At 38.1% G+C, this 24,358-nt stretch overlaps 2 protein-coding genes across 7 annotated transcripts in view; one reads left to right on the forward strand and one right to left on the reverse strand.

Moving 5' to 3' along the window:
- The window catches only part of Hectd1 (HECT domain E3 ubiquitin protein ligase 1), a 95,258-nt gene extending 83,445 nt beyond the window's left edge, over window positions 1-11,813 (reverse strand). For 2 of the 6 annotated variants that reach the window (XM_047541609.1, XM_047541611.1), the window contains exons 1-2: window positions 11,088-11,796; window positions 9,500-9,660 (exon numbers count right to left, since the gene is read on the reverse strand). In XM_047541609.1, the coding sequence (XP_047397565.1) occupies window positions 9,500-9,639 (140 nt within the window). In that variant the 5' untranslated portion in view covers window positions 9,640-9,660; window positions 11,088-11,796. Of the gene's footprint in view, window positions 1-9,499; window positions 9,661-11,087 lie in introns of all 6 variants that reach the window. The other 4 variants (XM_047541610.1, XM_047541612.1, XM_047541608.1 and 1 more) reach the window with 3 other exon arrangements.
- Window positions 10,853-21,566, forward strand: LOC124976565 (uncharacterized). Its single transcript, XM_047539381.1, has 4 exons — window positions 10,853-10,942; window positions 11,032-11,861; window positions 12,004-12,115; window positions 20,924-21,566. Exons 1-3 carry the CDS (start codon window positions 10,853-10,855, stop codon window positions 12,005-12,007), a joined length of 924 nt encoding a protein of 307 aa, XP_047395337.1. The 3' UTR covers window positions 12,008-12,115; window positions 20,924-21,566.
- Window positions 21,567-24,358: the final 2,792 nt, after the last annotated feature.

Genomic DNA, 24,358 nt, shown 5'->3' on the forward strand with positions numbered 1-24,358 from the left:
ACTAAAAAAAAATTTTAAATTTTAAAAAAGAATGTATCTTTGGGGAAAAAAAAAAAGAATCTATCTCCATAAACTTTTCCTGTTGAGACTAGAACAGAGTTTTAGTTTTTACACTTTTTAGGGGACAGACACTTTGGCAATCTTAACAAAAACTCCCTGAAGTTCATCATCTACAAACCTCCCAGAGTCCCAGGTTAAGAACTTTGAAAGAGAACATTGCTCATTGTAAGCACTTCCCTCTGCTGTCCATTGAAAAGCAGCAAATACACAGTTGTTCTTTACAGAAATTAATTTAACTTTTCAGAATTATGTGTATTTGATTTATTAATGAACACTCCCTATCTAGGGGACAATCAGCTGGCAGGGCAAATCAACAAATGTAATTTCATTTTCCTATTACTCTGTAATTCAGTAGAAGAAAATAGGAATGAGAATCGAAAGGCAGGTATATTAATGCAAGAAGGGTAAGGAGCTGGACATGGTGGCCCATGCCTATAATCCCAGTAGCTAGGAAGGCTAAGGCAGGAGGATCACAAATTCAAAGCCAGCTTCAGCAACTTAGCAGGTCTCTGTCTCAAAATAAAAAAATTTCAAAAGGGTTGAGGATGTGGCTCAGTAGTTAAGCACCCCTGGGTTCAATCTCTGATGCAAAAAAAATAAAATAAAGAAGGGTAGTGGGGATAGGAAAAGTACATATTATGACTGTTTCTACTATAGGAGAAGAATCCAACACTCTTCTTCCTATATACTCCCCAGTTTCAAGATTCCAAAAATGTTTTGCACAGGTACTTCAGGCATAAGTAGAAAACAGGTCCATCATAAAGAATTTCTTGCTGGGCATAGTGGCACTCGCCTGTTACCCAAGGAACTGGGGAGATTAAGGTAGGAGGATCCTGAGTTCAAATTAAGTCTCAGAAATTTAGTGAGCCCCTCTCTCAAAATAAAAAATAAAAACAAAAAAGGGGCTGGGGATATGGCTCAATGTTCAAACACCCCTAGGTTCAATCCCAGGTACCAAAAAATAAAAAATCTCTTCAACTCACTCAATTATCTGGGTATTAGTTATTTGTATGCCAGGCGCCATGCTTAGGAATAAAGAAAAAAAGATGAGGTCAGAGTTCAGTGAAGAACACATAAGTATAGCCAAGTGGCAGTCAGATATATGTATGTGATTGAAGTGGGGGGGGGGGTCTTTGAAGGCATTTAAATTTGACCCATTAAGGAAGGAACCCAAAAGGACTTGTAGAGGGGAGTAATATAATCAAATCAATGTTTTACGACTAACTCTGGTTAGTTAGCTTAGAGAAAAGGGTATCTGATATGAAGCTCCTAGCACTACATGAGCATATTCATTTCCCCACACCAATCCTACATAATACTATTATTTTTAATCTCCTAGTTAAGGGAGAAAATAAAAATTATGAAACTGAAACCTCTTCAACTTTTTACCATCACACCTAACCTCTTCACCTTCCCTTTGTTTCAACGAAGGGGATATGCCTCTTTCTACAGAAACATCTTTTTCCCATACCAGTGGATCAGAGTTTTGCTGCTCGATGAAAGATTTTCAGACCAACTTCTCCATTATCTGGGGGCATATTAGGAATGCAGAATATCAGTCTCCAAACCAGACCAACTGAACCAGAATGTGGATTTTAACAGAAGCCCCTCATTAGACACATTAAAGTTTAAGAAGTACTCCTCCAGACAAATGCAAATTCTTTCCCAGTTTTTCAATTTCTTTATACTCTGGGTTATTCATTCTCTCACCTAGTTCTCTGACCTTTAAAAAGAAAAAAATCCCACGCTCCTTTTCTAATATATCTCAAAAAGTTTTCTACCATCCTATCTCCATTTCTTCATGTCCCACTCACTCCTCAACCCACTGAAATCTACCTCTCACTGCCAGCCCACTCGGCTCTCATCAAAATCAGTAACCTCTAGAATGTCGCTAAAATCCAAAGAACACCTTTCAGTCTTCACCCTATTTGACCTCTTACTAGTATTCAACACAACTGCCTTTTCTCTTCTCCAATCACTTTCTTTCCTGCATTGACATGTGCCCTGATTGTGCAAAGGCAAGGTAGCTAAAACTGTGGTGCGCATTATAACTATATTACTAGTAACTGTACTCTTCACTGCCAAGAACTGGCATGGGAAAAAAAATCTAGTTTCAGAGAAAAACCTTGAAGCAACAAAATTATTAATTTTTATGAAATCTCAACCCTTAAACATATACCTTTTTGGTATCTACTCAAGAAAATTAAAAGTAAACACAAAGCACTTCTGCAAACCAAGGAACAATGTCTGTGTGAAGGAAGAGAGCTAAAGTAGCAGCTTTTTTCTTACATTGTTTTTACTTGAAACAACTATGATTATTCAGACTTAGGTATCTGACAAACATTTTCTCAAAAATTAATGAAGAATGCCTTTCATTTCAAGTAAAAAACTGACAGCATTTGTTGCCAGTGACAACATTCAAGGTTTCAAACAAAAAATATATCAGGGAAATATATTTGCCACCAAGAGCATAAAGTATCCCAAAAGAGTTTACCAGGCAAGATCAACAGTCATGGTTACAAATATGAGTTTTTGATACCAAAGAATAACATATGCCAACACTTGGAATATCTGTATAATTTGGTGGGACCAATATTTTCCACATGACCAATCAATTTTACAAAATTAAAAACGAGGCCAGGTGTGGTGGTACACACCTGTAATTCTAGTGACTTGGGAGAGAGAGGCAGGAGGATCACAAGTTTGCAACTTAGTGAGCCGGCAATTTATCAAGACCCTCTCTCAAAATAAAAAAGGCTGGGATGTGGCTCAGTGATTAAGCCCCCAAAAAAAAAATTAAATATGGATAAGACATCCACTCTAAGTATAAAACAGATCAACAGATTTCAATGTAAGAGAGCACAAAAAAGTTCATTGATATATCAGAATCCACAATTATAATTAAAACTTAAGCAACTACCACTTGTTGCATTTTGGTATGGTATCAGAGAATACCAATAATTATGTAAAAATTTTTTTTATAATTCCAAATACATCTGTAGAGAAAGATTGTTTCATGCATTTCAAAACAATGTAATGCAATGTATTAAATGCAGAAGCAAATAATGAGAATCCAGTTATCTTTAAGGCAGATGGTAAAGAGTTTTGCACAAATTAATGCATGCCACTCTTCTCCCAAATATCCAAAATTTTTTTGGAAGTAGTTACTTTCACAAAATTATGTTTGTTAACATGTATGGGGTTTATTATTTTTACATAAATTAATAATCTGTTAAATTTTCCCAGATTAAATTTGAACCTGAGATAGCAGTGGACACAGTCAACATAAACAAAAGTTCTTCAGGGTCCACAGTAATTTTTGAGAGCCTAAAGAAGTCCTGAGACAAACAAGTTTAAGAATTATAGTCCTACTAGAGATGCAGTTCAATAGGAGAGCACTTATCCAGCATGCACAAGACCCTGGATTCAATTCCCACCCCAAAAAAGAATCACTGCCCTAGTCCTCAATCACATTTCATGACCACAATTAACTTCCACAAGTCCTTGACTGAAAATTCTTTAATTCAAGCCTCACTTCCAATTTCCAGACTCACTTATAAAACCACTGAGATGCCTCAAACGTACTTTATGCTGAACATGTCCAATTCCAAATGCATGATTGCAGTCCCTCAAAACATGATCTTATAGTATTTTCTCAGTGAACAGCACATCATCCACTGTCCATGACCTTTTTTCTTACTTTTTCCTACCCAATCATTCCTCAAAACTTTCTACCTTTTAAATCTTTCTCAAATCTATCCATTTCATTCTACTTTTAATACAACATTCCCTTTTTCTGGTTCACAGTCTGGTTCAAGTCTACAAGCACCTGTTATTTGTTTCTAACTTCTCCCTCCCACCCCCACATCAGCCCTGTTTCTTCTCACCAGGGCAAGTAATTTTTTTTTTTTTAATTCTTTTTTTTTTTTTTAACCCAGAGGTACTTAACCACTGAACAACATCCCCATTCACCCTCTCCCCAATTTTTTTTAAGACAGGGTCCCACTAAGTTGCTGAGGCTGCCCTCAAACTTGCCATCCTTCTGCCTCAACTTCCCTAGTTGCTGGGATTACAGATGTGCACCATGTCCAGTTACATACTGTTTTGAAAAGACAGATTTAAGCCAGGCATGGTAGCACATGCCTGTAATCCCAGAAACTTGGGAGGTTGAGGCAAGAGGATCCCAAGTTCAAAGTCAGCCTCAGCAACTCAGTGAGGCCCTAAGCAACTCAGCAAGAACCTGTCTCTAAATGGAAAAAAAAAAAGTGGGGGATGTGGCTCACTGGTTAAACACCCTGGGTTCAATTCCCATTACCTTAATAAAAAAATTTAAAAATTAAAAAAATTTTAAAAAGATTTAAGGACCTAAGGGCTAGGGATATAGCTCAGTGGCAGTGTGCTTACCTAACACATGGAAGGTCCTGAGTTCAATTCCAAGCACCCAGCCCCCAAAAATAACAGAACAAGAGAGTTAATCAAATGTTCTGCTCACTTATAATACTTCAATGCCCTCCCAATGTTATTAAAATAAAAGCAAAAGCATACACAAAAAAATCTGCTGAATCTTGACCCTACCCTTTTAGGGCAACCCTTCCTACTTTCTCCAAGTTCCTCAATTATCCCTCTTATCTCCTACACATCCTTCTGATTTCTAGGAAAAGCCACTTTCTCAAAAACTACTCTAGCTTAGGCATGGTGGTGCGCACCTATAATCCTTGCAGATCAAGAGGCTGAGGCAAGAGGATTGCAAGTTCAAAGCCAGCCTCAGCAACTGAGTGAGGCCCTAAGCAACTGAGCAAGACCCTGTTTCAAGGTAAAAAATAAGGGTTGGGAATATAACTCAGTTGGTAGGGTGCTTGCCTCACATGCACAAGGTCCTGGGTTCAATCCCCAGCACCACAAATAAATAAATAAATAAAATAAAAAATAAATAAAAGGTTGGGGAAATGGCTCAGTGGTTAAGAATCCCTGGGTTCAATTCCTGGTACAATTAAAAAAAAAAAAAACTCACTCTGACTCCTCCCAACTCTCCAGGACCTGACCCTGCTACATGCTGTCACAACAACCTAAACTTTTATTTCATGGCATTTATCACAGTTTGCAACCACAACGGTTTCTATAATTATTTAAAATCTGTTAGGCACCATAAGGGCAGAGCTATATCTGTTCTGGTACATCTAACATAAAGTAGGAAGACAATTTAGAAGATTAAAGAACTTCTCACTATTACAGGTATTTTTATTTTTTAGTGTAAACATACAACAGGAGATTTTTAACACTGTGTTCAACAGCTTTGGAATCCAGACTCAAGAAAGACTTTCTTGGGATACATTTCAAAGGATACACTAGAAAATGACTACTGGTAGTTTAATCTGGTGAAAGAAAACAAGTAACCAGGAGACTAGAAAAATGAAAAAGACTTTGTTGTGCATCCTTTTGTATACTTGAAATGAAATAAAATTATTATTTTTTTAAATGGAGACTTCTAGTACCTAAAAGCACTATCCCTAATATTCCATTTCCTAAATCTTCTGAGAAAATCTTGAATTCCTAGAAGGCACATTTTGAAATTAAGTTATCTGAAAATTTGGGAGCAGGATTTACAAATGCCCAAGATTTATTTACTTAACAATACATATAATGAACACCTATTTTGATGTAAATTCAAAAGTACTCATTAGCTAATAAATCATTTTACACTTTGAGTCCAATGATGTATCACAAATGAAAGCAAAAACAAACTTTGACCCATTTTTCTTTCTGGAGCATTACCTCAATAAATTCAAGCATGAATAAGGATTGCAGCTTCGCAGAAAATTACATTCCTTAATTTCAAAAAGACCGTCAAAACTGGCACCAAGTGCTTGGTGCAGTGGAGCACACCTGTAATGCCAGCGACTCCGGAGGCTGAGGCAGGAGGATTAGGAGTTCAAAGCCAGCTACAGCAAAAGCAAGGCCCTAAGTGACTCAGTAAGACCCTGTCTCTAAATAAAATACAAAATAGGGCTGGGGATGGAACTCAGCAAGACCTAGTCTCAAAATTAAAAATAGAAGGGACTGGGCTTGGGATATGGCTCAGTTGGTAGAGTACCTGCCTCACAAACACAAGGCCCAGCAGCACAAAAAAAAAAAAAAAAAAGAAGACTGGGCATGTGGCTCAGTGGTTAAGCACACCTGGGTTCAACCCCCCCATACCCCCCGCCAAAAAAAAAAAAACTGGTACCAGAAAAAAAAAAAAAAGTGGAGAGCCATGAACAATACTAAGTTAAGGAGAAAAAACACACACAAAAAAACTTATGTGAACAGCACTCTCAGGCTTTTCACATGTATTATTCCATTTAATTTTCACAAAACCCCACAAAGGTAAGGAAGCAAGTTTGAAAGGCAACACACAATTATTCAGCAGTAAAACTGAATGAACGCAGGTCTATCCCATTGCAAAGGTCATTGTTGCTATATACCACCAGTCTTTCCTAGCTAAAGACGTATACTTAACACAAGCCATATACTTAACACAAGCTAACCAGGCAAAAATGTATCTGAATATATGAGCATCTTTTGCTTTATTAGACAAAACTAAGCTACCTGCCTTATGAAATCAAATTGATATGGATTTTAAGCAATATTCAAAATAAGAGTATCATCCTGCTTTTTTCACCTGCCTTATTTATTCCTATTAAAAAGAATTTTAAGACTCTCCAAAAATCTATCAGTTTCAAAGAATAAAGTGCCAAAATAAATTTTAAATTAGATATGTATCAATAATAATATCAGTGGGTAGCCAGCTTTACTTAAAACATTTTTCACATACTGGTACATGCCTGTCATTCTTAGAAGGCTAAGGGAGGAGGATCTGGAGTTTGAGCCCAGCCTAGGCAACAAAACAAGACCCCATCTCAAAAACAAACCAAAATGAGAGAAAAAAAAAAAAAAAAAAAAAAGGAACCAAGACAATTTTTCCTTGTAGCAAGAAGATATTGCTGCAGAATAATAAAAGCAAACTACAGTTAAAAAACTAAACTGTCACCAGGCATGGTGGCACACACCTGTAATCCTAGTGGCTCAGGAGGCTGAGGAAGGAGGACTACAAGTTCAAAGACAGCCTCATCCACTTAGCAAGGCCCTAGGCAACTCACAAAGACCCTGTCTCTGAACAAAATACAAAAAAGGGCTGGGGATGTAACTCAGTGGGTAAGCCTCCCTGGGTTCAATACCGGATAACAAAACAAAACGAAAAACCTACTGAATATGAACAGAGTATGAAAAAGAAAACAGAAAAGGTAATATAGTTATTATGTTTGGATGGATGGAAGAATTTTAGTTTTAAAAAATTTCCTGTAAAAAATACCTTCAAATACAATAACTTCTTTTGGGGGGTGGGGGAACTAGGGATTTAACCAGGATCCCTTTACCACTGAACTAAACCCCTAGTCTTTTTTATTTTTCATTTTGAGACAAGGACTTGCTCAATTGCTAAGGGTCTCACTAAGTCAATGTGGCTGGCCTTGAACTTACAATCCTCCTATCTCAGCCTCCCGAGTGGCTAGAATTACAGACATGCATCAACCACCCCCAGCCCATGTAAGATTTTTAAAAATACGTCTAATGAATACATACCTCTGATGGAATATATACATACTCAAAACTCTAGTTTTCTAGAGAATAACAGTTTCATCAACTAGCAAAGAAAATTTGGGAGCAGGATTTACAAATGCCCAAGATTTGTCTTAGGCAAAGAAAGCTGTTTTCTTCTGGAAAATACCCTACTTATAAAAACCTTTTAAAAAGGAAAGAAGAAAGATATCTGTGGAACTTTGCTCTGTTTTCTGCTACAAAATGTGAATAGTTCAAAGAGTAAAAATCTTTTGTAATGGTTGCTTTTTCAGGAATAAGCTGGATATTCAATGTTTTGGGAAAGCTTTGAGTCTCAAAATTGATAATCGGGAAAGTATTTTATTTGTTTAATGTATCCCTGCTGTTTTTTGTTTTTGGAGGGAGTACCAGAGGCACTTAACTACTGAACCACATCTCCAGGCCCTTTTTGTATTTTGTTCAGAGACAGGGTCTTGCTAAGTTGCATAGGACCTCATTAAGTTGCCGAGGCTGGCTTTGAATTTGCAATCCTCCTGCTTCAGCCTACAAATCTGCCGAGATTATAGGCATGAGCCACCACAGCTGGCCCTTGTTCTGATTTTAAAACTCCAAATTTTGTTTAAAAAAAAAAAAAAAAAAAAAAACCCTCTATTTTTCTATAAATCCTGCCAAAACAGGTGTTAACAGGGGGTGAAATTTTTCTTATGTGTTCAAAAGTTCTCTGAACATAAAGCTAGCTAAAATAAATTGACCACTAACTGATTTTCATTTTTTAAATTTTTTAATCAAAATAATATTCCTTTAACAATATTTACAACCCATAATTATTTTAGATTCAAAAGAGAAAATAATTAAAGATATGATGTCAGGACTGGATAGGTAGCTCGGTAGTAGAGAACTTACCTAGTATGCAAGAGGTCCTGGGTTCAATCCCCAGAACCGCAAAAAATTTAAAAAATAACAATACTTCAATTTAATAAGAAATGTAGTCTTTATTCCCACCTCAAAGACATTAATATAATTACACCAAATTTTAGGTCAATATCTCAAACATTTTTCTACTAAATACCTTAGAACGATATTAAAACAAAGAAACATCAGGGTTTTTTTTACTTATTATTAAAATTCAGAACTGTAAATACAAATTAAACTGTAAAAAACAAGCATGTTCAACACTCAGAAGAATGGTTTATCTGGCTAGCCCAGCACCCATTATGTAAGAGGAAAAACATGGCTTTAATGGTCCATCTACTAATGAATTGTCTTTTACATTTTTGAAGACATTCTGCTACAGACTCTGAATAAAACTGTTTAAACTCTTCAAACTTTAAAATGTTTCTATTACACCAAAAATATGCTATATGTTTAAAACTTAATTTATGCCTTCCCCAAATGAAATTTATAAACAAATAATTTGCATGAACAAAAGTACAACGTCATATGACTTTACACCAATGAAGAAATGGGCAGCTCAAAACGTGTTCATTATCATTTCTCTTATTCTGTCAGTTTTCTTGGTACAAAAATAGCTCTAAAGATAAATATTTGTATTCTCCCAAGTTTATGACATTTTTTAAAGGAATCAACTGAGCTATCAGTTAATATTAGTATTCCCAATTCCCATTTGTTCAACAGTTATTTGCATAATAATAATCGTTACCACAGTAACTATAATCCTCACCTACCACTTTTTATTTCTCAAAAGAGTGTAAAAACGAAGTCGCAGAAATTTGTAAAATGTTTTAAAACTCCTGGAAGTTTCTATCCAAACTGAAGTCAACAAATGGCTGAACAAAAGATTTCACTACAGCAACCCCAAAGGAAGATGATGAAGGAATGTACTTACGTTTCAAAACAACGATCCACGTTGTCTGACATCAAAAGCAGCATGCATAGCTGTTCAAGGGCTATTAGTTGCATGTCCCTTTCATCTCCCTGTCCCATCTGTAGCCATTCCAGCAATGTATCCGGATCCACATCTGCCATGTTTTTTTAAAAGCCTCTTTGCTTAAATTAAAAAAGGGGGGGGGGGTGTCATTTAAATGTCCAGGACTGATCAGCTTAAGTTGAATTATTTTTCTTTTACATCTACTAAAATCAAATCTTCCTGGTATTTTTCGAGGAATTAAAAAACTCCTACATAAGTTTGGATACAGTGCTTACTGCAGTTTTCAACTTTTCCTTATTCCTCGAGTTTAGTATTCAGATATACTAAACAAAAACCAGTTTTGCACAAGGATATAAGCTGATTAGGTTGCCGCTAAACTAGAAACCAGAGCTGACCCTGTCAAAGACGGTCAAACAAGCTTTGGATCCCACTACTGCCATCAGTAGTGTCTGTGCCAAAAGGCAAAGAACACCTCCAAAAATTCTTTTTTTTCCCAGCAAACTTCTCCCCCCATTTTCCACCCAAATCTGATCTTCAGATAAGGATCAGACCCAGTACTTTAAAGAAGTCTTCTAAGCGTTCTGATCCAATGCCTTTTCAAAACTGAGTTTCTCCTTTAAAATTACCTCCAATTTCACAAATTCTGCTAACTTCTCAATTTAATTATTCCTATTTTTAAAGATACCCAAATACAAACGATAACTATATACAAAATCTACTTATGAATAAAAAACTGTTAGGAATTTTAGTAGTCTTGGCAATTGTTCTTAAAAAGTTCAAAAGAAATGCTAAAAGTAAATGCAATGAACTAACAGGTTACGAATCTGAATATAGGCCAATCTATGGCCCTCTTACTCCATCCCAAGATAGGGCAACTGGTTAAAAAAAAAAAAAATTTTTTTTTTTTTTTTCCAGAAACAACCCCAACAGGCAAGCCATTACAAAAGCTCCTCGTAAGCGCCCGGACCAGACGACAGCTTTAGGTCCCACATAATCCGGCTGCGGCTGGGGGAACTGGGAACCAAGTGGCTAGTCGCGGTGGACACCCAACGGCGGCGACCACCAGGGTTGACCCAACACCCCTGGCCAGGAAGAGCCTGGCGCCGAGAGGCGCTGGCACTAAACACGACTAAGTTAGCTACCTGTGTCTAGGAGGGGGAAGTTCTAGAGGAGAGGCAGCAAGCCTGCGTGCTCAGGAGGAGGCCGCCGAGCTCCGCAGGGCGGCGGGTCTCCCCAGAGCGGCGCCCGGAACTCGGAGGCCGGGCGGGACTTCCCTGGTCGCCGCCGGGTGGCGGACCCTTCTCAAGGGCAATGAGTGCTCGACGTGGGTACCTGAGTAGGCCAGTCGGGCCCCGCCGCCGGCATGGTCAGGGCAGGGGAACAAAGGGGCCAAGCCGGGGAGTAGGCAGCAGCCCAGTCGACCTCACCCGGGGCCAGGGTCCCGCTCCTCGCCCGCCGCTGGGCATCCGCGATCCTGGTCCCAGGCCTAGGCTGGCCCTCCGGACGACCAGAAGCGCTCCCGCCTACCCTTCGCGCAGATTCTTACCCCGGCTGGTCCTCCTAAACCGCTCCGGTCCAGCTCCAAGAAGGCCGCGGGCAGAGCCAGGCCCGACCGCGGCTCTCGAGTTCCCAGGAAGCCGCAGGCCGCGCAGGTCGAGCCGGGCAGGCGGCACAGGAAAAGCCGCTTCTCGTCCCTCCCCTTCCTCCGCGGGGACCTGGTGACAGGGAGGGGAGAGGTTCCCCTGAGCGGCGGCAGCCAGAGCAGGTTCAGTCCCCAGCACGCGGCTCCTCAGGCCCTGCAATTCAGAGGAAGGCCCGCGCTGTGCTGCCGGCGGCTGTGGCGGGGGGAGGCCGCGTCCATCGCGATCCGGGAGGGGGAAGGGAGGAGGGTCGAGCGAGTGCCGGGCGAGGAAGCTGCCGAGGGCAGGCGAGCCCGGAGGAGGCGGAGCGAATCTGCCCAGCCGGCGGCGACCCCACGAGCCGCCACCTGGGGCGCTGCGGAGGGGCCAACGGGGGCGCCCGGCTGCCCGGCGCTCTCACCCCGCGGCCTCGGCTGTCTACTGTGGCTCTCCTATGGTCCGCCCTGGCACCCTTCTCCCTTCGCTGTCAATCTGAGCGCGCCCCAGCACCCCGCGCACACTCGTGCACGCACGTTCGCCTTGCTTTGCACGGTGTCTAGCACTTCGCGTGCTCCTGCCGTAGGCCCCCGCGTAGTACGGCAGGGCTGCGGCCCAACCCGTCCTCGCCACGGCTCCCGCTCAAGCGACCCGCACCCGGCCAGGAGCTTCCCTGGCCCCGCCACCCGTCCCCGCGCACGGAAGTGCGTCGCGTGAGGAAAAGCGCCTCCCCTTGGTCCTGGAAGGCAAACCGCCCTGCGGTTCTCCAGAAAGAAAACCTTTCTCACAACAACCCTGGTAAATAGGTATTTTATTACCGAGTATGTTATTTTCTTCATTTGACAGATGAGAGAACTGAGGCTCCAAGAAAGCGAGAATTCAGGCCCGATGGCGTCCCCAGTAAGCAGCAGCAGAGGTGGACTTTCGTCTCCCATTTCCTGTGGCTTGTGGTCATAAGGTACTTCCATGGTTATTTCAAACATTTCACACGCATTGAAAATAAAATATCCCTGCCTCTAGGACGCATTTGGAGAAATTTTTGGATGTAGTTAACTGTATAAAGCTTTTTTTAAAATCAAGAAATAGGGGGCTGGGTTTGTGGCTCAGTGGTGTGAAGCACTGGGTTCAATTCTCAGCACTACATACAAATAAATAAAATAAAGGTCCGTCAAAGACTAAAAAAATTTTTTTTCTAATCAAGAAATAAATTCTCTTTATTTGTGAGATAAGTAAAACTATGCTAGAGTCCTACTGTACTCTTACTTTTTAGTCTTTTAAACAAAAAAAAAGTATATTTCTCAGTAGTATTTGAGATATAATCCCTTAAGCAATCAGAAGAACTGTCATGTATGCTTAAAGAAACAGTATTTTGGAAATAAGCACTTAAGATAGATAGCTATCTGTTCCTGTCGCATTGTCACAGGTGATAGTCCCCTAGATCTCCTACTGACAAATAGAATCAAGGGACTATCTTGACACAATTACCACACATTAGAATAATTTTTTCGAAGTCTTGATTGTGAGTTGGAGAAAAAAATCTTCAAAGCAGGAAGTGACATGCATTCCTTCTGGACCTTGAAGAATGGTTTCAATGTGTACACTGAAAAGATGGGAGAAGAATACAAGCAAAGCCTTTTCTGTTGGTAGTCTGAGGAAAAGGATCCATGTCCCCAGTATTAGAACCAACATTAAGCAACCAAGGGAGATAAAAGTTTTGGCTCTAGTACCAATGTGAATGCAGAAATTAGCCTGCACTAAGCAAAAAGTTCTGGACTAGAATACTGGAAAAATTAGTTTTAGGAGGATTTGTATGGCAAGAGTGTCCAGAATGGCTAAAGGGAACTACTTAAACAGGGAGATTAGCTGGAAGGTTGCTGAAATACTCTACAGTTAAGAAAAGGAAGTTCCAATTATTGGAGAATGGAGAAATACAACTGAAAATTATTTTAAAAGAATATGTATTAGACTTAAATGATGAACTTTATTTTTTTCTTTATGGTTACAAGAACTGAACCTAGGGTCTCTGTACCACTGAACTATATCCCTAGCCCTTTTTATTTTTTATTTTGAGACAAGGTCTCCCTAAATTGCCAAAGCTGGCCTTGAACTTTCTCTCCTCCTGACTCTGCCTCTCAAGTTCCTGGGATTATAGGCTTTCATTACCTTGCTTGGCAAATGATTAATTTTTTTAACTCCTTACTTGCAGAGGGAACCTGGAAGCTAGGAAAATGACAATTTGGTAACAGAAAGTAGAAAAATTAGGAAGACTAACCTAAGTCCCTTAATTAATTTTTATAAATGCTATTTTCCTCTATTCTCATACCATCTCTTCCTGCACAAGTAATTTCCTGCTCCAAAGATTAATAACTATAGTGTACTTTTAATAAGCCTTATCAAAAGAATGCTGTGACTTTTGGTGTGCTTTTTAAAGAATTCATTATGATTTTTTTTCTTTTTTCTTTTTTTTTGGTGCTAGTGATTGAACCCAGTGCCTTGCTCATTTGTTCTACCATTGAGCTACATCCCCAGCCCATATTACTATTTTAAATTCAAACATGAAAAAAATTCAAACATAAGACCCTAGAACAAGAATATTAAAGAAAAGGAGTATGGTTCCAAAGAAAACAAAAGATCCAGATGAAATTAACTGACCATACTTGAATACTTGTCCCAAAAAACCAGGAAGTGTTTACATGCTAATCCTTCACCTTGATGCCAAAAATCTTAAGAATTGTGACTATTTACAATTGCTCTGTACTAGGCACAGTGTAAGACCCAGGAGGTCACAGACCTCATCCTCAGCAGACTGTAAAAAGTCTACCGGAAGATAGATTAAAAACATCCCCTATCTCCTTTCTCATAGTGCTTGTTACATATTAGATACACTGGGAACGTGAGGAGGTAATGGCATCATGAAAGTCTTCAAAAATGACATGACTGGTGAAGTATCACATGCCTATTATCCCAGCAACTCAGGAGGCTGAGGCAGGAGGATTGCAAGTTGAAAACCAGTCTGGGCAGTTTACCAAGAACTTGTCTCAAAAAAAAAAAAAAAAATGTTTTTAAAGGGATGGGAATGTAGTTCAGTGGTAGAGCACCCCTGGGTTCAATCCCTATTACCACAAAAAAGAAAAGAAAAAAAAGATGTCTGAACTTGAACTCAGATGTTGAATCAGAGCTGACAGGATATTAGGATGACCATATGGAGAGACTGTGGAAGTGTGCCGAGGACTCCTTCTGGGGGAAGGGAACCAACAAGCTGCCTTTTGACCTAGGCTCCACCTTCATGAAGGATCTTTAGTATGCCGTCAGCGTTAGCCATCACAAGAACAAAAAGGAAGATGTTCTTTGTACAAATTTAAACTCATACTTGATTGATTTTGTACTATAAATTAATTTTTAAGTAAATATAAATAATCTTCTGTATGATAATTATACATCATTATGTTTTATATGTATCAAAAATTTTAATTTGTTAAATATAAACATTTAAGATGTGCTACTGAAAATATCTGTTTGGGTATTTATTCAACTTTGAGCTGGAATTGGGGGTTCCTGCTCCCCTCAACTTCTGAGACTCTGAGTATGAAAGAGTGTGTCTATAATTTTGAAGTAGTGGGAAGGTAAATGCAATTAGAACCTAGGATGGTATTAATGACTGAAAGAGACCCTTGAGGTTAATTTGATCCAATTTAGCAAACTGAGGTTTAAAGGGTGTGAGCTTGATAACAAGACTTGTCCCTTAGTACCTATGAGACCCTGTGCAAGCCACCTAACTTCTCAGAGTTTCTCCCTTCATGTAAAATTAAGACAGTACTCAACACTGGAATTGATATTTTTCAGCAAGAGAGAAGGTACCAATTCCTGTGTTGACTATTTGTTTTACATAAAAAAAAAAAATTAGACCTGTTCTACCTTCCTGCAGACAGAAGAAAAATCAATGCAGTACTTTCTTTGTGCTATGCCCAATTTGTTACCCAGCCTCTCCTATAGTATTTCCAGTGTTGGGAAATTATTGCTTCATAAGGCAATGTATTTTACTTTGATCTATGAACTGATATTGTAGCATAAGAATCAGTAGGAGAGTGACTTAAGAATCAGCAGACCAGGAAACCTAGCACTGGCTTTGATCTCGGAGTCCGCCATTCTCTGGATCCACTTATAGCTTTTCCTCCTGTACCCCGAGGCCCAGGTTTCTGTGCGACACAGGGAAGGAGAGACTCCGAGGGAGAACGCGGGGCAGAGTGAAGAGCAGGAAATGGAACCATTGACATTCATGGATGTGGCCATTGATTTCTCTCAAGAGGAATGGGAATACCTGGACCAGGGTCAACAGAAATTATACAGAGATGTGATGTTGGAGAACTACAGAAACCTGGTCTTTCTGACTGTGACTCAGAGATCTGACAAGATAAATGTAAGGAAGAAATGTTTACTTGTGGCTATGATTTCAAAGGTCCTTGACCATAAACAGCCAGAATCCTATTAGTCGAGTTTTGTGTTCTGATTGGTGTTTAATAATAATCCATCTATACTTAGACAAATTACTAAAAATAATGAACTTATTACTGTTACTTTGTAAGTTGTTTTCTCTAGTTTTTATAATTGTTTTTCCTAATTTTTTATTTGAGTTAATTTTTGGTTCACAGATTTTTATTGTGACATGCTTTAAAGTCTGCCCGTATTCTCTATATATTTTATGGTTATTATGCCATTAAATTGAAATTATATGCAACAGTTTAAGTTTAAACTACATTATATATTGATACTAAATTTACTTAAATTCCATATAAAAATCAACATCTTTGCCTGTCCTCTTAAAGTTGTTATTGATTTCACAGGTATTTTATATTGTACACTAATTAACAGGTTTATGAGAGCCTCGGCTTTGTCTTTGAAGTTCTATAGGAAAATTGTTTTATGTATCTTCTTTACAATGTAATAGAATTCATATTTGTGTGTATTTGTTCTTTTACCAGAAAATTTTGAGATTTCCAATGATTTATTTTGTGAAGATTTATTTTACATTCAATCGAAAGGATTCTCTATAGAATTTCTCATAGGAGAAGTCTAGAAGTCAGAAACTTTTTTTTAGCATTTGTATATCTTGATATGCTTTCTTTTTCTTTACTATTGAAAAATACTGGTTTTGGATACAGTATTTATGAATGTTAGTTTTTTTTCTTTTTCTTTTTTCTATTCATTGGATTATATATTCCAATTCTTTTCTGGAAGTCTTCCAGTAAAAATCAACTAGTAATTATATAGATGTCCTTGTAAGTGGTACATCTCTTAACTTTTGATCCTCTCAAAATTTGTATGTGAATTTTGAAATTTTGATTAGATGTGCTTTATTTTGAATGTTTTTGTGCTTATCCTTGCTTCTTACTCTTTGATAGTTTTCCTTCCTCACATTTTCAATTTCTCTGACCTCATTTCTGAAGGAATATTTTATGTACATAATTTCAGCTGATTTCTATTAGTAACATTTTTCTCTCAGTTTCATTTACTTTAATTCTTTTTTTAATTTATATTTTTTTTTATTAAAATATTTTTAGACTGCAAAAAAAAAAAAAAAAAAGAATCAGCAGACCAATATTTGAAATCCACTTTTCCATCTTAGAAGTTAGGTCAACTTGGAGAAGTTAACACCTCCAAACCTCAGTTTTTTCATATATGAAATGGGATAACAACAGCTACCTAATATATAGGAATAATAACTAAAGGAAATTATGTATGTGGAAAACCTATGGCAATCATTCTTGACCTTTGCTGCACATTAGATTTGCCACAAGCTTTTTTAAATTTTTATTTTATTTATCTATTTATTTATTTTTATACTGGAAATTGAACCCAGGGGCAATTAACCACCAAGCCACATCCCCAACCCTTTTTACTTTTTTAAATTTTTAGACAGGGTCTCACTGAGTTGCTTAGGGTCTCACTGAGTTGTTGAGGCAGGCCTAGGACTTGTGATCCTCTTACATCAGCTACTCCAGTTGCTGGGATTATAGGTCTGCATTACCATGTCTGGTGTGGCAAGCTTTTTTAAAATAGACTTTATTTTTTAGAGCAGTTTCAAGTTCACAGCAAATTGACTGGAAAGTAGGGGAGTGGCCTGGGGTTGTGGCCCAGTGGTAGAACGCTTGCCTGGCATGTGTGAGGTACTGGGTTCGATTCTTAGCACCCCATATAAATAAATGAATAAAATAAGTCTATCAACATCTAAAAAATATATTTAAAAAAAAAAGTACAGGGAGTTTCCCTATGCATCCTGCCTTCACACACGCATAGCCTTTGTTACAATCAACAGTGAACCTACATTGATACATCACTATTATTCAGAGTCCATAGTATACATTAGGACTCACTGGTATTGTATATTCTATAGACTAGGATGAAATTCATGACATGTATCCACCTTTATAGTATAGAGAATAGCTTCACTGTCCTATTTGTCTCTCTTTCCCTTTAATCCGTGTCAACCACTGATTTTTTTTCTCTCTCTAGTTTTGCCTTTTTCATGGTGTTATACGGTTAGAATCATACAGTATAGATTCTTTTCAGGTTGGCTCTTTCATTTAGTAGTGTATGTTTTAAGATTCCGCCTTGTCTTTTCATGCTTGGTAGTTCATTTCTTTTGACTAATATTCCATTGTTTGAATATATCAATTTATTTATCTGTTTACTTACTGAAGGTCATCTTGGTTGTTTGCAAGTTTTTGTTTTTCTTTTCATTTGGTTTGGTTTGGGTGCTGGGGTTGAACCCAGGGCTTTGTGAGTGTTAAGAAAGGGCTCTAGCACTGAGCTCCTTCCTTCCAAGTTTTTTGTTTTGTTTTTTGGGGTTTTTTAATTTGTTGGTTGGTTGGTTGGTTTTTGTTTTGGTACTGGGGATTGAACCCAGGAGCATTCTGCCATTGAGCTACTTTCCCAGCCCCTTTTGGGACAGGATCTCACTAAGTTGTCAAGACAACTTGTGATCCTTCTGCTTTAGCCTTCCAAATTGCTGGAATTACAGACAAGCAACACTACACCTGGCCTAAGTTTTAATAATTATGAATAAAGCAACTATAAACATCTGTGTGCTAATGTTCATATCTGTGTGCTGGTGTTCATGTGTATGTACTCTTTTGGAAAAATACCAAGGAGCGTGTTTGCTTGATCATTTGATAAATTAGGTTTTGTTTTGTAAGAAACTGCCGAATTGTCTTCGAAAATGGTTCTCCCGTTTTGCATTCCTACCAGCAAGGAATAAGACATTCCTTTTGCTCCACATCCTTGTCAGCATTTTGTATTGTCAGTGTTTTGGATTTTCACCATTCTAGTAGAGATTTAGTGGTATCCCATTGTTTTAATTTGTAATTCATTAATGACATATGATGATAAAGCATGTTTTCATATCCTTATTTGCCATCTGTGTATCTTTGGTGAGATGTCTGTTCTTTTGTCATTGTTTAAACAAGATGTTTTTGGTACTGGGAATTGAATCCAGGGGCACTTTACCACTGAGCCACATCACCAGTCCTTTTTGTGTTTTATTTTAAGACAGGGTGTTACTAAGTTGCTAAGACTAGCCTCAAACTTGTGATACTCCTGATTTAGCCTCTCTGGTAGTAATACCATCATGTTCAGCTGTTTACGGTTATTTAAAAAAATGTTTTGCATCTAATTGCAAAAAATTGAATTCCCTTGAGGATTTTTCATCCTTGGTTTGCACATTGGAATCATCTAGACAACTTAAAAATACTAAAGATTCTAGCTGGGCATGGTATCACATGCCATGGGTGGGGGTACTGGGGATGGAACCCAGGATCACTCTGCCACTGAACTATATTCATAACCCTTTTCTTAATTGTTTTAAATTTTGAGATAGGGTCTCAATAAGTTGCTGGGGCTGGCTTAAACTTGAAGTCCTCCTGCCTCAGCCTCCCAAGTAGCTGGGATTATAGACATGCACCACCATGCCCAGCAATATTTAAGAATTTAAAACCTCAAAGTAATTTATTTTTTTATTATTTGTTCTACTTAGTTATATATGACAGCAGAGTGCATTTTGATTCATTGTACACAAATGGAGTGCAACTTTTCATTTCTCTGGTTGTACACAATGTAGAGTCACACCATTCATGTAATCATACATGTACATAGGGTAATGATGTCTGTCTCATTCCATTATCTTTCCTACCCACTACCCCTTGCCCCTTCCCCTCCTCTCATTTCCCTCTACACAATCCAGAGTTCCTCTGTTCTTCCCTTACCACCCACCCCCATTGTGTATCAGCATCCGCTTATCAGAGAAAACATTTGACCTTTGATTTTTTGGAATTGGCTTATCTTTCTTAGCATGATATTCTCCAACTCCATTCATTTACCTGCAATGCCATAATCTTATTCTTCTTTATGGCTGAATAATATTCCATTATATATATACCACTGGTTTTTTTTGTCCTTTCATCTGTGGAAGGGCACCTAGGTTGGTTCCACAATCTAGCTATTGTGAATTGAGCTGCTATAAACATTGATGTGACTGTATCACTGCAGTATGCTGATTTTAAGTCCTTTGGGTACAGGCCTAGGAGTGGGATAGCTGGGTCAAATGGTAGTTCCATCCAAGTTTTCTAAGGAATCTCCATACTGCTTTCCAGAGTGGCTATGCCAATTTGCAATCCCACTAACAATGTATGAGTGTACCTTTTCCCCCACATCCTCACCAACACCTATTGTTGCTTGTATTCTTGATAATTGCCATTCTAATTGGGGTGAGATGGAATCTTAGGGTAGTTTTGATTTGCATTTCTCTAATTACTAGAGATGTTGAACATTTTTTCACATATTTGTTGATTGATCATGTATCTTCTGTGAAGTATCTATTCAGTTCCTTAGCCCATTTAGTGATTGGGTTATTTGTATTTTTGGTGTTCAGTTTTTTGAGTTCTTTATAAATTCTGGAGATTAGTGCTGTATCTAAAGTGCATGTGGTAAAGATTTTCTCCTACTCTGTAGGCTCTCTCTTCATGTTATTGATTGTTTTCTTTGCTGAAAAAAGCTTTTTAGTTTGAATCCATACCATTTATTGATTCTTGATTTTATTTCTTGCACTTTGGGAATCTTCTTAAGGAAGTCCAATCCTAAGATGGCATGATGAAGATTTGGGCCTACTTTTTTTTCTGTTTTGTGCCGGGTCTGTAGTCTAATTCCTGGATCCTTGATCCATTTCCTCAAAGTAATTTGAATACTTGTATATTTACTTTGTTATAAAATAAAGTAGTAACATTATTCTGAGGGAAAGGAAATTTTTTTTAATTAGTTGTTGATATACCTTATTTAATTATTTGTATACTGTGCTGAGAATTGAACCCAGTGCCTACATGCTAGACAAGCACTCTGCCACTGAGCCACAATCCCAGCCCCAGAAATATTATTTTTGAAATTAACTGAAAACACATGGAACTCAGCCAGGCATGGTGACACATGCCTGTGATCCCAGTGACTCAGGAGGCTGAGGCAGGAGGATCACAAGTTAGAGGCCAGCCTCAGCAATTTAGTGAAACCCTAAGAAACTTAGCAAGACCCTGTCTCAAAATGAAGTATTTTAAAAAGGGGCTGGGGGTGTGGCTCAGTAGTTAAGCACTCCAGATACCAAAAGAGAAAAGAAAAAGAAACAATACATGGAGCTTAATATATGCCAACTGACTTAAAATTAATTATTTACTTAATCCTCTAACAACTTTACAAGTGAGATAATATAATTGTCTCTTTTTTACAGAGAGGGAGACCAAGGCCTGCAAAGATTAAGTAATCTTCAAAGTCATACATCTAGCAAACAATGAGAGACAAGCTTTGAACCCAGAAAGCCTGACTGCAGAATCTCCTATGTATCTCTGCTATCTCTTTGAGTTAAGTGATTTTTTTCCCTGATGTCAAGATATAAAAAACTGTGCCGAGCATGGTGGTACACACCTATAATCCCCACAATTTGGTAGGCTGAGACAGGAGAATCAAATTCAAGACCAGGCTTAGTAGTTTAGCAAGGCTGTAAGCAACTTGGTGAGACCCTGTCTCAAAATAAAAAAGCTTGGGGATGTTACTCAGTGGTAACTCACCCCTGGGTTCAATCCCCAGTATCCCAAAAAAAAGAAAAAAGAAAGGAAGGAAGAACACACTATGAGGAATTGAGCCTACAGAAATTATAGTATGAGTGCAAGAAAATCAATATAGCAGGATGCTTATTGCAATATTTTTGTACTCATAAAATATTGAAAACAACCTGTATGTCCAGTCAATGGCAGAGTGAACAAATGAAGTACAGGACATTTGTCAATCCATTTAGTTGTTTAAAAAAAAAAAAAAAACTGACTTAGAAAAATGACAATGTCTTAAAACTAGAATAGAAAGTTGCAGAATCATAAGCACTTTAAAATTCCATCTTAAAACTATACTGGCCCGCCCTTGGGGCACACACCTATAATCGCAGTGGCTCAGGTGGCTGAGGCAGGAGGATCAAAAGTTCAAAGCCACCCTCAACAAATTAGCAAGGCCCTAAGCAACTTAGTGAGACAGTGAGACCCTGTCTCAAAATAAAAATAAAAAGGACTGGGGATGTGGCTTAGTGGTTAAGTGCCCCTGGGTTTTATACTTGTACCAAAAAAAAAAGAGAGAGAGAGAGAGAGAGAGGAAGAGAAGTCTGTGTATGTGTGTGTGTGTGTGTGTGTGTGTGTGTGTATGTGAGAGAGAGAGAGAGAGGGAACAGGATATGATCATATTGTTAAGCAATTTGAAGGTAATTGGAAATTAAATCTTAAACCTTTTTCTTGGATTTTTTTATTGTCAAAGTCCAAAATTCATCTATCCATCATCATCTAAAATCATCTCATTCTAGGAGTCATTTTTATCACTTCTGTCAGGTAACTAGAGAAGCCTAAGGGTCAGGTTTTGAGCTGAGCCAGAAAAAGTAGCTACTGTACTTGAGCCATGAGGATTACACTTCTACTCAGAGACATTGTGTCTGCAGTAGCAGAGAGGTGAGCAGTTATCCCGGAAAGCTGCTTAGGAGAAAAATCCATCTAGGTCATTTAGAACCCAAATTATCTTTTACCTCCCTGGAGGTCATTTGCCATAAATGATCTGATCCTTGTCTATAAAACCTAAGTAGATAGATCAGAATTTAATATAAACTTGGAGACCAGGGAATCATGTTTGATTTACTAGGTAAATGCCAGTGACTGATAACACCTGCAGATTATGGACATTTATTATTAATGTGGGAATGTGGGCATGCCGATATATTCTAGAGATAAGGCAGGGTATTTCTTGACCAAGGAAATTAACCAACAAACTTTGAAGGAATTGCTGTCGATACTAATTTTTCTTTGAAAATCATCATGACTATATATGATTTTCAGAATTTACTCAACTTTTCTTTTTATATTCAATTTCCTGATATGTCTATGGCATATAGATATAATAGCTTTATTGAAATATAATTTAAATACCATGAAGTTTATCCCAACTGTACAGTTAAGTGAATATCAGTATATGCACAAAATTACACCTCAGTCACCACCAATTCCAGAACATTTGCATCACCCTAATAAAGAAAACCTATTCTCGGTCAGGCACAGTGGCATATGCCTATAATCCAGTGACACAGAAGGCTAATTCCCAAGGATCCCAAGTTTGAGACCAGTCTTAGCAAGTTACCACACTTACCACACTTGCCACCACTTGTTATTTTCTGACTTTTTTTGTTTCGTTCTTTTGGTGGTGCTGGTGATGGAATCTAGGGTCTTATACATGCTAGGCAAGTGCTCTACCACTGAACTAGCCCCAGACACTTTTTTGTTTTGTTTTTTCTGAAACAGGATCTTCACTATTGTTGCCCATTCTTTCCTTAAACTCCTGGTCTCAATCAATCTTCCTGCCTCAGCCTTCCAAGTAGCTGAGACTGTGGGCAGAGGGTTACCATGCCTGACATTCTGACTTTTTAATTATATCCATCTAATGGATGTAAGGAAGTATCTCATTGTGATTTTGTTTTAATTTGTTTTGTTTATGGAGCTGGGAATTGAATCCAGGGCCTCCTGCAAGCTAGGCTAGTGCTTTACCACAGAATTACATCCCCAGCCAGCCCCACCTTTTAAAATTTTTAAATATTTTTAAAGAATTAAAACAGGGTCTTACTAAATTGCCAAGTCTGGCCTCAAACTTGTGAATCTCCTGCCTTAGCCTCCAAAGTAGCTGGGATTATAGGCATGCTTGATCATGCCCAACTTCTAATTGAATCATTTTTAAATCCATTCTACGAATTTCTGCCTTGATTATAGTGTTTGGTCTAGTTACACTTAATATAATTACTAATAACATAAGATTTACATCTGTAATCTTGCTATTTGTTTTCTGTGTGTCTTATGTTCAGTTTTGTTCCTCTGTTTCCCCATTACTGATTTCTTTTTTTTTTTTTTTTTTTAATCTTCTGGCATATTGTCTTAATTACTTTGTTGTTTCTTTTATTTTATGTTTTTAATTATTTTTGCAGTGTTTGTTTTAGGGACTACAATTAACCTCTTAATTTAAAAACAATCTGCCAGGCCCAGTGGTACATGCCTATAGTCCCAGCTACTGGGATGATGAGGCAGAAGGAAAGCAAGTTGGGGCCAGCCTGGTCTACTTAGTGAGACCCTGTCTCAAAATTTAAAAAAACCAGGGCTGGGGTTGTACCTCAGTGGTAGAGCACTTGCCTAGCATGTGTGAGGCACTGGGTTCAATTCTCGGCACCACATATTAAATAAATAAATAAAAATAAACATCCATTAACAACCAAAAACATATTAAAAAAAAAATTAAAAAATAAAACCAACTGGGATGTACCTCAGTGGTAGCAGGCCACCAGGTTCAATCTCCAGTACCAGGAAAAAAAAATCTGGTTCAGGACTGGGTGTATAGCTCAGCGGTAGAGCATGTGCTTAGCATTTGCAAGGCCTTAGGTTCAATTCCCAGAACCACAAAACAAAACCAAAAAACCCTCCTTCAGACTAAGACCAGCTTAATTTTTGTAGTATCATGCTTTTCCCCCCAATAAACCATTTATTTTCCCTTTCTTTATGCTATTACTGATAAACACATTATCTTTATACATTGTATACCCATCAAATCAGTTTTATAATTATTGCTTTATGTAGTTGTCTCTTAAATGAAAAAGGAG

The sequence above is a fragment of the Sciurus carolinensis genome, chromosome 2 (assembly GCF_902686445.1).
Source record: "Sciurus carolinensis chromosome 2, mSciCar1.2, whole genome shotgun sequence".
In the NCBI taxonomy this organism is placed as follows: domain Eukaryota; kingdom Metazoa; phylum Chordata; class Mammalia; order Rodentia; family Sciuridae; genus Sciurus; species Sciurus carolinensis.

Coding starts and splice junctions, on each gene's coding strand:
- LOC124976565 (XM_047539381.1), top strand. CDS start 10,853: ATGAGTGCTCGACGTGGGTACCTGAGTAGGCCAGTCGGGCCCCGCCGC. Junction 10,943..11,031: donor CAAAGGGGCCAAGCCGGGGA/GTAGGCAGCAGC, acceptor TCCCAGGCCTAG/GCTGGCCCTCCGGACGACCA.